The sequence below is a fragment of the Rhagoletis zephyria genome, unplaced genomic scaffold (genome assembly GCF_001687245.7).
Source record: "Rhagoletis zephyria isolate East Lansing unplaced genomic scaffold, Rhagoletis_zephyria_1.1 Rzeph_scaffold_04045, whole genome shotgun sequence".
Classification (NCBI taxonomy): Eukaryota; Metazoa; Arthropoda; class Insecta; order Diptera; family Tephritidae; genus Rhagoletis; species Rhagoletis zephyria.
The window spans coordinates 1-11,987 of record NW_016161128.1 but is presented as its reverse complement, the minus strand read 5'-3'; the positions used below and the strand labels follow the sequence as shown (position 1 = coordinate 11,987).

General features: G+C 38.6%; 1 protein-coding gene and 1 pseudogene across 1 annotated transcript; both read right to left on the bottom strand.

Annotated features, from left to right (window-relative positions):
• Window positions 1-4,683: 4,683 nt before the first annotated feature.
• LOC108370167 (uncharacterized) lies at window positions 4,684-6,210 on the bottom strand (annotated as a pseudogene).
• A 2,204-nt stretch (window positions 6,211-8,414) lies between these two features.
• Window positions 8,415-10,318, bottom strand: LOC108370166 (uncharacterized). Its single transcript, XM_017625439.1, has 4 exons — window positions 9,777-10,318; window positions 9,468-9,636; window positions 9,091-9,399; window positions 8,415-9,019 (listed from the first exon to the last, which is right to left on the bottom strand). Exons 1-4 carry the CDS (start codon window positions 10,163-10,165, stop codon window positions 8,606-8,608), a joined length of 1,281 nt encoding a protein of 426 aa, XP_017480928.1. The 5' UTR covers window positions 10,166-10,318; the 3' UTR covers window positions 8,415-8,605.
• Between the last annotated feature and the right edge of the window lie 1,669 nt (window positions 10,319-11,987).

Here is an 11,987-nt window from a genome sequence, read left to right as displayed (position 1 = left end):
GGTTTCGGTTGACGAACAGGATATCCTAGACCCAGCTCCGTTTTTATCCTAAAACATGAGTTTATTCTCAAATCCCGTAAGCATTCTAGATACAGAACTACAGTTTCCCTGGGCCATTATAGAAGGAGGGACTTCTTTCCATTAGCCTTCGAGACGCCTGGTCATGCATTTCAATACCTTTGAGGAATCTTCGCTGTTTGGCTACCCAATGAGTGTTTGTCGCCAATAGCGTCAGCGAACCTGAACGTGCTCGCGTAAGGCCTAAAGCCATCTTCCAGAATTGAATGCCGTTTTGGAGCTTTCCTCAAGGAGAACAATCCTGACTGCTCTCGACGTATAGTGTAGGCTGGTAAGGTCTATCGGAAATTCAGGACTTAACTGCCCTCACACACCAGCTGTGCACTTTCACCAGTGAGTTTGTGTTTACCAGCGGTTTACATGGCTGTTAATTTAAAAGGTGTCGAGCAGCCCACACTTTCAGACTGGAGTCATGCTGACCCATTTACAGCGGTATCCGAGGAAGAATTCTTGTTTTCGACGTATGTAACAGTCGTTGACATTTCTATCCATGAATCCGAGTGGGATATAAGTTTTGACATGTTGATCTGGTTCATTGAACATGTCCACCTATTGAATGATGCGATTCTTTTTCGCGAACTAGGCCTTGCACCCGGGTATAATAATCTCATGTGTTCTGCTCTACTCGACTCACACATACCTATTCAGGTGGAAAAAAGCTGTATAGGATAATGTCATCACCATCCTTGCCCATGATTATTCTATTGCATTATTTAGCTGCCATTCACCTGCAACAGAGCAAACGCGTCATCGATTTTTTCCACCACAAAATTGCGTGCAAATGAGTAGATAACTGGCAACGAAGCCACTAATGCAAATACTTGAGCGCTAAATGCCTTAAAGATTTTTCCACACGAAGCGCTCAACTGATTCGTCGGCGATCCATAGCTCAACACAGACTACAAACTTCAGTACCACTTGAAACTTCATTCAGCAAACTGCACGCACTAGATGCTGCAACTCTTTCGCTTGCTAAGCAGCGTACCAATACACTGATATTGTCATAGCTCCTTCTTCACTTATCTGCTTCTATACATAACTCCTTCTTACATCCTTCTAACTGTGACAGTTGAGGAACGAAATGTGAACGCTTCACTCAAATGTGATAGACAGCCAAGTACAGTTAAGAGGATATGCAGTATCGTCGATAATACTAGTGATATGTACTTTGCATATATGATTAGTGCTGTCATGGGTGTGCACACATACATACATAGATACATAGATACATGTGCACAACGGACACATTCATATTTATATGGTCACATGCGGGAGTGCATAGCATGGCTCGCGCATCGTTAGGCATGCTTACGACTCCCTTTCACTGCATCATTGCCTTCATTGCATTATTGTCATTATATATTATTGTATGAGTAGTATGTGTACGTTTATTATTATTACTATTATGCAAATGAAAATGTTTTATCAACTGGAAAATTGCAGCTATGCAAAAGGCGTATGGGTGTATGTACGTGTGTGCACTCTCAAGCTATAAAAAATATAAAAAATTAACATATGCATAAAAACTGCTTGATTTTAATTATGACAAGCAACTTGAAACTTAACGTCAAGGTGAGCCAAATGCAGACCTCTTTTAAACTATGAGATGTTTTGAAAGGAAAATTTTCCTTCTTATGAATAAAAAGCTTTAAAAACTCTTGAAACGGAAAGTCCTCCAGAGAGTCACAAAACTGGTTTTGCTGTCGGGAAATCGGTATTTGCATACCCTTAGCATTACTATCGCCAGTACCATTATCATAACTATAACCATTGCTACTATAATTTTAATTACCGTAACCATAACCATAACCAAGACCATAAGCATAACCATAACAGGAACCGTAACCATAACACGAACCTTAACCATAACCATAACCATAACCATAACAATAACCATAACCATAATTATAATCATAACCTTAACTATAACCATAACCATAAAAATAAATTTAACCATAACCATATCCATAACTACAACCATATCCATAACCATAAAATTAACCATAAACATAAACATAAACATAACCATTACCACAGCCGCAACCATTACCACTATCATTCCCCTTACCATTACTATAACCTTCACCATTACCAATACCAATACCATTACCACTATCATTACCATTATCGCTTCCAATGGTAAAACCATTATTTATTTTCCTTTCTTTCTTCCAGCGATACTCTCGAAATATATTTCGATTACATGAAAAATATTACCGATCTCTTTCAATACATCGTCGATCAGATATCGCAATTTAAGAATTATCAAATACCCAAATCGAGAGAGTTTTACTTTTTGGAGCATCAGAATGAGGATTGTCATGTAACAGGTTAGTGATCTTAAAAAAAAAAATCTATTCGTTGGTTATTATTAAATTTTCTACTATACATTTAGGCCTCCGATTTGTTGGTGATCTACCAAAACCAACTGAATATAGCTTTTCAGCTAGCAATACATTCACGGAACTCAAAAAACTCAAGAACATTAATGAACTAATGACAAACGATTATCCTTGGTTCGTTAATGATATGAAGAAATTTCCACGATTTACTTTTAAGAGAGAACGTGTACCACCGATAAGTGAAACGTTTCCGCTCGTTCTGACGGCAAGGTAAGTAGAAAATAATGTTTTCAATTTACACAATTTTTTGCTCATTTTAAAGCTGGACGTAAATGTGACTTACGGAGGAAATCCGGAGAAACCATTGAAAGCTGCCATGAATATTCTCGATTCATGCGCTGGAGTTGTCATAGACAGTCAATATGTATACAGTTAAAACCCAAGTAACTGTGAGGGCAACGTATATTTCCAAGACAAGAAAGAAGCTCCCACGTGTCGCCGAAGGATTTCAAACGAATAAGTCTCTCTTCCTTCGATTAAAGGACCCTCTAGAAACTGATGGACTTGTATATAAGAAATAGGATTTCTCTGGAACTATTGAGTCTTTCTTAACCTGAGGCAGTAGAATTTACTTGCATACAATCGCTAAAGCTTAGAGGAGTATTTTGGAAATGGAAATTACATTGTTGGTACTCATTAATCTCAACTTTAGGCTCCCGGATTTCTGCAGAATATTTCAGACAAAGGTGACTGCTTTGAATAAGGCAGTTGATAGCTAAGCGACAGTGAGTCATGGTTCGATCGAAATCGAGTGTCATTGTAGAAAACTGCAGGCTGATGAATTGGCTATGCGGAACACCTTTGAGGAACTGTTGACTGCACCTGAGCAGATGGGCTTATAGCGAGCGCTGGGCATGAACTCCGACATGCAAAGTGTTTCTGGCTCTGGGGCGGATAAAGGAGCTTCCTCTGCAGGCGGGGTGCCAACTCTTTGTTCTGTCTGGAGTCCTGATAAAATACTGTTCATGAGGAACCCATTCGGCACGACTTACCATTATTCTGGACCATTGCTGTTTGGAGAATGGCGAAGTGCAATCATTTCAGTATTTCCTTCACAGTGGTTTTTTCTTTTGCGAGCCTAAGTTTAAAATATCAAGGTTGTTGCGTACTACAGCGATCTGGAAGCCTAAATTGTAGTTTGATGGAGAGTGCCCTCCAAAAACCACTCCGTCAAGCGTCCACAAATTCGTGCATAAGGTAACCAATCACTGCCCTGCGTACACTCATCCCTAAATGGGATCCGCGTGGAAAATTAGCTAATAAGTTACTAGAGCAGTCACGCAGTGGTCCTTGTTACCAGGATATAAGTGGAAGCTTTTAAGAATATTAGAGTGTACGGATTCCAAGTCAGTTAGGTAACGTGTAGACCTTTCCACAACCACCTTACTTGCGATATCGACAGTTGCCAGCATGATGTTCAGAGCTAGTGTGGGAGTGGTTCAATGTGTCTCACTGATTTGCATTACACCAGACTGACTGTTGCTTTGTAGTGCTAAGAAATAACCTTGGGTGAGAGGGCTCATATTTTACCTATTTCACGCCCGCCTCTCGCCGCGCCTCTCCCGACTCCAAACGCTATTACAGAGTCTGTGAAGCCTTCTTCACTTCGATATAATTCTTCTGACAGCTTCCCATCTAAATTCAAACCCAAGTATTTAACTCTATCAGAAAGCGCTGGCCCAATACCTCCTGGTGCACAAGACGAGTTCCGTCTTACTACTATTTACACCAAGTCTACTGTTCGCAGATCTTTTGGTCACCAGGTTCAAGTACCCTTGGGTTAGGTCATAGAGAGTTTATAAAAATTTACGCCACACTAAAAATGCAACGTCCTCCGCATAGACAATCACGCGGCTTTCCCTGCGCACCAGCTTCTCTAGTACACCACCTTGTTCGCTTTGCGCAGAATGGTGGCAGCGCCTTACTCCGCCACGCGTTTAAAAAAAAAGCGTGTCTGCCTTACTTCATATGTCTATTGTCAAAATACTAACTTTACTTCTGATCCAACTTTTTGCTAGAATGAAGAAAACTCATTTAATGAATAGCTTTATTGGACAGGTCGATCAAAATTTAATAGCCTCATGGGAAACAAATAAAGACAGCAGTTTCTAACAAGATTTGGTCCGTAGCACGAGAATCTGAACTTCAAAATACTTTATGGCTTAAGTTCTACAACGATTTTAAATTTGGAAAGTTAAAGAATTTGTCGAATTCGCATAAAAATAGCATTACAAATCCAATACACCCAATTCATTAAGACGATCTACTCCATAACGCAACATCTCTAAAAAGCGCTTGCTTTCATATATCTTTGGTGAATCTGGTGAAATGCCCCGATTCATACAGCATGTCGGTAGTTCACAAGTCAAGGCATAGTAACCAACAAATTCAAGATCACGAACTTCCTCCAGCACCATTTGCCTGCTGGGTATGGCAGCAGCTTCGGTACCTAAATGTTTGAGAGTCTCCTTTAGGTGGGTGTAATAAAAGCCTAGCAGTTCAAAGCGGTGTAGCTTCAAAACATTCAATTGTGTGCTAGTGTTGAGAAAGAAATTTAGATCATAGCCACAGCTGCCAACGAAGCCCACTTGAAAGTCGACCTACATATTTAAAAGTAGTATGTACAAGTACATATGTACATATGTAAAAAAAACAAGTATTCTACATAATATCAACAATTCACTTACAAACACCGCATCATGTGGCACCTGCATACCTTCCACTGTCGCGTACTTAATGAGTATATTGTTTGACCATACTTAGATCACCATGTGTAATAACCTTGAAATTACAACGTTCTGGTCGCATTATTCTCTTTGCACATTCATCAAATTTTTTTACAGATATATGCATTTTTGCCGCAATATCTTCGAAGTCTATCCATTCTGTGACAATATTATAAGATGCACGTATGCCATCCAGTCCATCGTTTTCAATGTCCATTTCACAGTCAAAGGTTGATGGTCGGAGTGCAGCTGATTCAGTAGGGAACTATTAACAAGTTGTAAAATTTTAATTTGTTTTTTTTTTTTCGTTAATAAGTTAGCTGTGTATGCATTAAATATTCACTCACATTTTCTATATACTTCATTGAGACAGCATGAAATTGTGCGAGTTTCTTCAATGTAATCTTCGCTTCTTCCAAATCCATGCCAATAAAACGATTTGCGCTCTGATATTCAGTGAGGTTAAGGTCCTCTAAAACATAAATTTCCTTCTCATTGTGTTCACAAAACAAGCAACTGAAATCCGAATAAAATTTTGCAAATAGTAACTTTTTTTTTAGAAACGTAGAATACACCCAATACTTTACTTACTTTGCATAAAGTTTCGGCCTTATTGCCGCATCTCCATTTTGATTTTTCTTAACAGCTTTCTCTAGTATGCTCTGCATTTCCGGCAGTACATGCTCATACATTGCCCACTCATTTGAACCCTCTTCCGCTACATCGCTATTAACGTCCTTCACAATAACCGTTAGTTCGCGTTTTTCATTCGAATTTTGCGCACCTGCGCAGTGCAAGTGGAAATGCACATTTGCTCGATAGATGACACTGCAAAAATTCTCACCATCCTCCGTTGCCCGCTTCCAGTGGCATTCCAATATTTGTACTTTGCATTTGTTGCTGCTTACGTTGGCGCCATTAAAATGACTTTCCAGCGCACGCTTAATGTAGTCGCCATTGAGGTAGGTTGGCGGAAATGTCGCTTCAGTTTGGTTAGCGGACATTTTATTAATACACTTTGTTTACTCCGATAAGACACTCTTCTCTTAATGAAATAATCGCTATTTCTTCGATGTTAAATTTCGCATAAACGCAAAAAGCGTAATTTTCAATGACTGACGCGTGAAAATGCGCTAATGCAACTGATATAAAATATTTCAAGCACTCATTTCAAGAAATAGTACTTGCATATGCCGATATGAAGAGAGATGCATAGTAAAGCTTTTATTCGCAGTTTATTTACATGCGATTGTGAAATTGAACTATGAATATACTATCACACCTATTGACTTTTTACCAAAGAGCTTTTTCATAAGATTAATTTTTAAAACAACGCACTGCAGCAATTTCCTCGAAATTACACAGATTTACCGGGTGGCGCAATTGAATTTTCAATTTGTCGAATTTCAACTAAATTGCCCATTTCAGTATAAAAACGTATATTTCGTAAGTTAGGTTAGGTTAGGTAAGGTGGCAGCCTCGCAAACACTGAGCACCTAAGAAGGTAGTGTTGAGGTGATACCACCTCGTCATCTTCCAGGCAACTGCAACATACGGGATCAGGTAATATAATCAGCCTTACCGCGTAAATACCTATTGGATAGTGGGACGTTAAAACCGCCACCAAGAGTAAGAGCTGTGGGTTTATAAGTGTGAGGAGTGCCGTCGACCGCCCCTGCCTCCCTTCGGAAAGAAGGACCTTGCAATCGCACATGTCCTGGTTTTCGCCCAACGCTCGCTACGCTGTCATGCGGCCCAGTTGTCCAAGAGCGTACAACATGAGATCAATGGTACCCCAAACAAGCTGTGAGCCTAGAAACGCCCTTCGCCTGAAATACACTGATGAAATGCTCTCGATAGAACAACAACCCTGTCGTCCAGTTTCGATCCATCAGTAAAGAGGTTCACTGCTCTCCCTATCCAGAAGTTCCGCCCGGTTCAATATTTCCTTGAGGGAAAGTGGGCAGATAAGAAGCTCCTAGGAGTCGTTTCTCTCGAGCAGTAATTTATGCGATCAGAGGGGAAATCGAATCCCACTAAAACTTAGGAGTATCCAATTCCTAAGTTGGTCAACCTGTCGGCTTCCCTGAGTCGAATAGCTGTTCGCGCTGCGGCAATTTTGCCTGCAATGTCGTCAAGTGCAAGTGTGGAGTGGTCCGCAATGCCCCACTAATACCAATTAAATCAGTCCGATGTACGTTCTCCAGCTGATTAGCTAGTGTAGCCTTTTCAAGTGCGTTTCGCCATACTAGGGCGCCATAAAACATAATAGGCTTCGTCTCGCAGAGCCAATAGACAACTTTGGGTGAAATACCTCATCTCTTTGCAATAGCTCCCTTGCTGGCGGTATAAAGGCACTGATGCCTTCCTTGCTACGTCCTCAATGTTTAGCCTCCACGAAAACTTCATGTCAATGAACATGTCCAAGTACTTAACCTTGTCTAGTAACTTCCCTCCGAGAGAGGAAAGAACAGCGTCAGGGTTTTAATACTTTCTTGTGAATAAGTAAATGCCACATCGTCTGCGTGGTCAATTACCTGAGAGCCGTGTTTCTCCAGTTCCTCAAGTAGGTCGTTCACCACCTCGACCCAAAACAATGGTGAGATGACACCTCCCGGCGGGGTGCCCCTATTCACCGTGGGATGCAAGCAAGCACTGTCCCATATAACTTCACAGTTGTGTCACGGAGGAAGTTTTGGATAAGCCGAATGAGCCTGACTTCAACCACAATCTTATCCAACGAGGCCATGGTGGTTTCTACCGACTTTTCTGAATGATAATCGTATTGAGCTCTTGGTAGGCGATCTTGAGGAATTCCGCTCCTTATGTGCGGGTCAACCAGCCAACCTCTCCAACGTTTTCAGTAGAAACGATGAGAGAATGATCGGCCTGAAGGGCTAGGGGTAAACAAGAGAGCTCTATGGTCTGATCTCTCTGAATTGCGATTCTAGTTCCAGGGTAGTGAAATCGGTAAAGTGGGTAATCATTTTAAGATCCATAGCCATATCAGGTAAACCACGACAACTTCAAATGGCTAATCGCTGAGTAGCGGGAGTAATGTTGAAAAAACATTGCAGTTATCTTGGCAAACTGTTCCTAGAAGGCCAAACCGCAGTCCACTGAAGGCAGAGCACTCGCAGAGGATATGTGCGACTGGCTCCGCTTTCGTTCCGCAACTCATTCAGATAACTATTATCATTGGTCAGAACTGGCTTAAAGTCCCCTTAGAACACCAAACAAGCTCGTGGAGTCACATCGAAAATTTCAAGTTTATTAGCAAGCTTACAAAAATATTAAAATTATCCAAATTTGTATTAAAAATATAACCACATACTATACTGAATCTAAGGTTTGCAAACTGTACAGCCATAAATTATGCACCAGAAACTCTTCACTGCACTAACCAAGCAAGCCTCTTTCATCGAATGCCTTCAACATATATTTGTACGTCTCCAAAACACGCTCATTGCTGTATATATCCGCGCGATTAAGCGCCACACGCTGCTTATCCTGAAGCTTATTAAAATTCATACCTTTCACCAATTCATCACTAAGCATAGTTTGAGCGAATGGAAAAATAAGTAGATAGTAGTTAAAGTAATCGGTACGATGCAGTTCATCCACAATACACCGCAATGTAGGAATGCGTTCTACCGGATACTTCGCTACCAACAAAGTTGAACGAAAAGCAGCATAATAATGCGCAATAATAGCATCATAGCTATGCGCTAACACAGACAATTGTACGCTTGTCATAAATAGATTGTGGATATCGATGGCAGGACTGCCATAGCAGCTATTCTGGTAGTCCAACTGGAAGTAGTAAGATGAGCAGAGTTGTTCAATTTCGTTCTATTTTAAAATACCCGATTACAGCTACTTACGAATACTGCATCTTCAGCCTTGCCATCATTGTTGTTATACTGCAGTAGTAAATTTGCAATCCACATATCGCCATGTAAAACCAAAGCTAACTTAGCTTGTGAGGCATCAAATAACGGCAGGAATTTGCTACGAAATACTTCGCGGGTATGCTTTCGCATTTTCGCAATTATGCTCTCATATCCAGGCCAAGTTTCCATAATCTTAGCGACATGCTCTATATTGTCATACATTTGGTCTTCAATGCAAAGCTCCAGCGCTGGATCACTGACCGCATAGAATTGCCGCATTTTACCCTGCACGGCTGGATGCTAATGATATGACAATTTTGAGACAGTTTTCCGAAGGAAATATTTGCGTTTGATAGAAAAATATTTACCGATTCTGTGTAGATAAGCGATGCGGCGTGATATTCTCCCAAGCGCTTGAAAAGCAAACGAGTCTCATCTTCATTGTAACCAATCGTGCGCGGACGTATTACATAGCCGCGTGGCGTCAGATCCTCGAAGAAATGTGTTTCACCTGCAGTCTTTAGTGTATAATATACCCTAAGAGTAAATGTATTTATAGCAAAAATATTACATAAAGAAAATTTTCGAAAATTTCATTTTTCGAACCCCTATAACGCTTCACTGTTCTTACACTCACACACGCAACAAATCAGTTAGATACATACATATGTACTTACATTGGTGAGATCGGTTGTAGACCACAACTTCTTAGCGTTTTATTGATCTCGGGCAATACTTGTGCGTACATGAATTTCTCATTCGAAATTGTGCTGAGATTTTCAAATAAATCTTTAACGAGCACGTGCAATACGCGTTGTTCTCCGTTCGCTGGTGCTCGTTGAGCCACTTCACCTGCCTTATCATTATCACTTTTATCTACGCTGCTATCATTGATCTCGTATTTCAACGTTACACGATAAATATCGCTGCAATAATTGCCAAATGATTTTTGTGGTATCACTTGTAAAGAGCGAATTTGTGCTGGTCGCTCGAATGTTTGCAAAAGTAAGTTATTAAATGTATCTTCGCTTAGATATTCGGGAATAGCTTTATTAGCGCCACTCATAATTTAAACTTAATACTTGTTTTGCTAATTGCTTATTATTTGTTATTGGAAGCGCCTTCGATACTTCTATTACTTCTTCGCTTTATTTAGCTGAGTACTGCAGTTTATTTGTTGATAGCGTTCTAATTGTTGACTGAGAAGCAACTACAGCTGCCTAGAGCTTTATGTATTGTATTTAATGGGTTTGCTTTCGATGGTGAAATTGTGCAGTAGTGGTTCTCTCAAAAGCTTTTAAACTTGTTTGTTGGCGATACGACAGTCGTTCCGCATTGCATTCAGTCGCGTAATTCATGAACGTGAATATGATTTTATGGCAGTAGAGCTTTCTGTACAATTTCAATTGACGCGGGCAGTGTAAAAGCTCCTCCCTCTGCATATGGCTCTTTTACATGCACTTCAACTTTCCTTAAAAATAAAATAAGTAAATGAACATAAAATAAAAAAGCAAAATTCTTAATAACAAAATATCGTAAAATCTTAAAAAATAAAATAAAATCACGGGGTGTGAATAGCTCAGTGGTTAGCGCTTCTGACTTTGCACATCGATGATGCGAGTTCGATCCTTGCTGAAGTCTAGATAAAGAAGTCTGATAAGGAGACATGGCGATCTCCGAAATGGTAGCTGTCTAAGCGGTAGCAGTTGTTGTGTTGCTTTTTCCATTTTTCCTACTAAACATAATCGTGGTACAAAGCTCAATAACAATATTAAAATAAAATTAATTTTAGCAAAATAAAAAAATAGAACCAAAAATGAAAAAATTTAAATAAATAAAGCAAAGGAATTAAAATAAAATAAAGTAAATCAAATAAAACAAAATAAAATAAAAAAATTAAATAACTAAAGCAAAAGTAAGTAAAAATTAAGAATCAAATAATACCAAATGAAATAAGATTTAACTAAACTAAAAACTACAACAAAATTTTATTCATTTAAAATGAAAATAAATAAAATGAAATCACATCGAATTAAATTAAAGCGAACTTAAATTAATATAAATACTGTGAATGGAAACAAATAAAACTACTACAAAAATTAAAAAATTAATAAAAGTAAATGAATTAATAAAGCAAAAGAAACTAAAAATTTCAAATAGGACAAAAAAATAAAACAAAACAAAATATAATCAGAAATTAAATTAACTAAACAACTTTCGCAAAATAAAATTCAAATTTTAAAAAGGAACAAAATAAAATAAAATACAAATTACAAAATAAAATAAAATCAAATAAAGTTAAACTAAATTAAATACGACAAAATTAAAATAAAATAAAACAAAACTAAATCAAGTAAAATAAAATCATATAAGATTTAAAAAGGAAATTTAAATAAAATATTATAATGAAGCAAAATAAAATAAAACAAATTAGAATAAAATAAAATAAAATAAAATAAAATAAAATAAAATAAAACAAAAAATAAATAAAATAAAATAAAATAAAATAAAATAAAATAAAAGTTTAAGGTTAACATGGTTGTCTCAGGCAAGACCACACTTGGACCATAAACCTCAGTTCATTGTGTTACCCCAACGAACGAGTAACTACTATGTTATAGCGGCAAATGATTTTTGCCTAGATCAAAATTTCGCAGATGATATATGCTAGCCTCCGAGGATTTCCTCATAGCTGGTTAAAGTATTCAAAGTTAATACCAATCCGTCAGTGAACTGTCAACGCACCCCCAAAATTTAAAGTTACTGCGTTGTAAGGCCAAGAAAATCCTTTGGCTGTCGCCGGTCCTGCTAAGTTTGGTGAGCTGACACAAGCGACCGCCTGCCTTCTTAATGGCAGCTACCTCTGCCTGAAAAACACTACAGTGGTA

What these genes read in the sequence shown, in the direction of transcription:
- LOC108370166 (XM_017625439.1), bottom strand. Translation starts at nt 10,165, where the DNA reads ATGAGTGGCGCTAATAAAGCTATTCCCGAATATCTAAGCGAAGATACA. An exon ending in CGCTTATCTACACAGAATCG is followed by an intron (nt 9,400 to 9,467) that starts GTAAATATTTTT and finishes TCATATCATTAG; the next exon opens with CATCCAGCCGTGCAGGGTAA. An exon ending in AGGCTGAAGATGCAGTATTC is followed by an intron (nt 9,020 to 9,090) that starts GTAAGTAGCTGT and finishes TACTACTTCCAG; the next exon opens with TTGGACTACCAGAATAGCTG.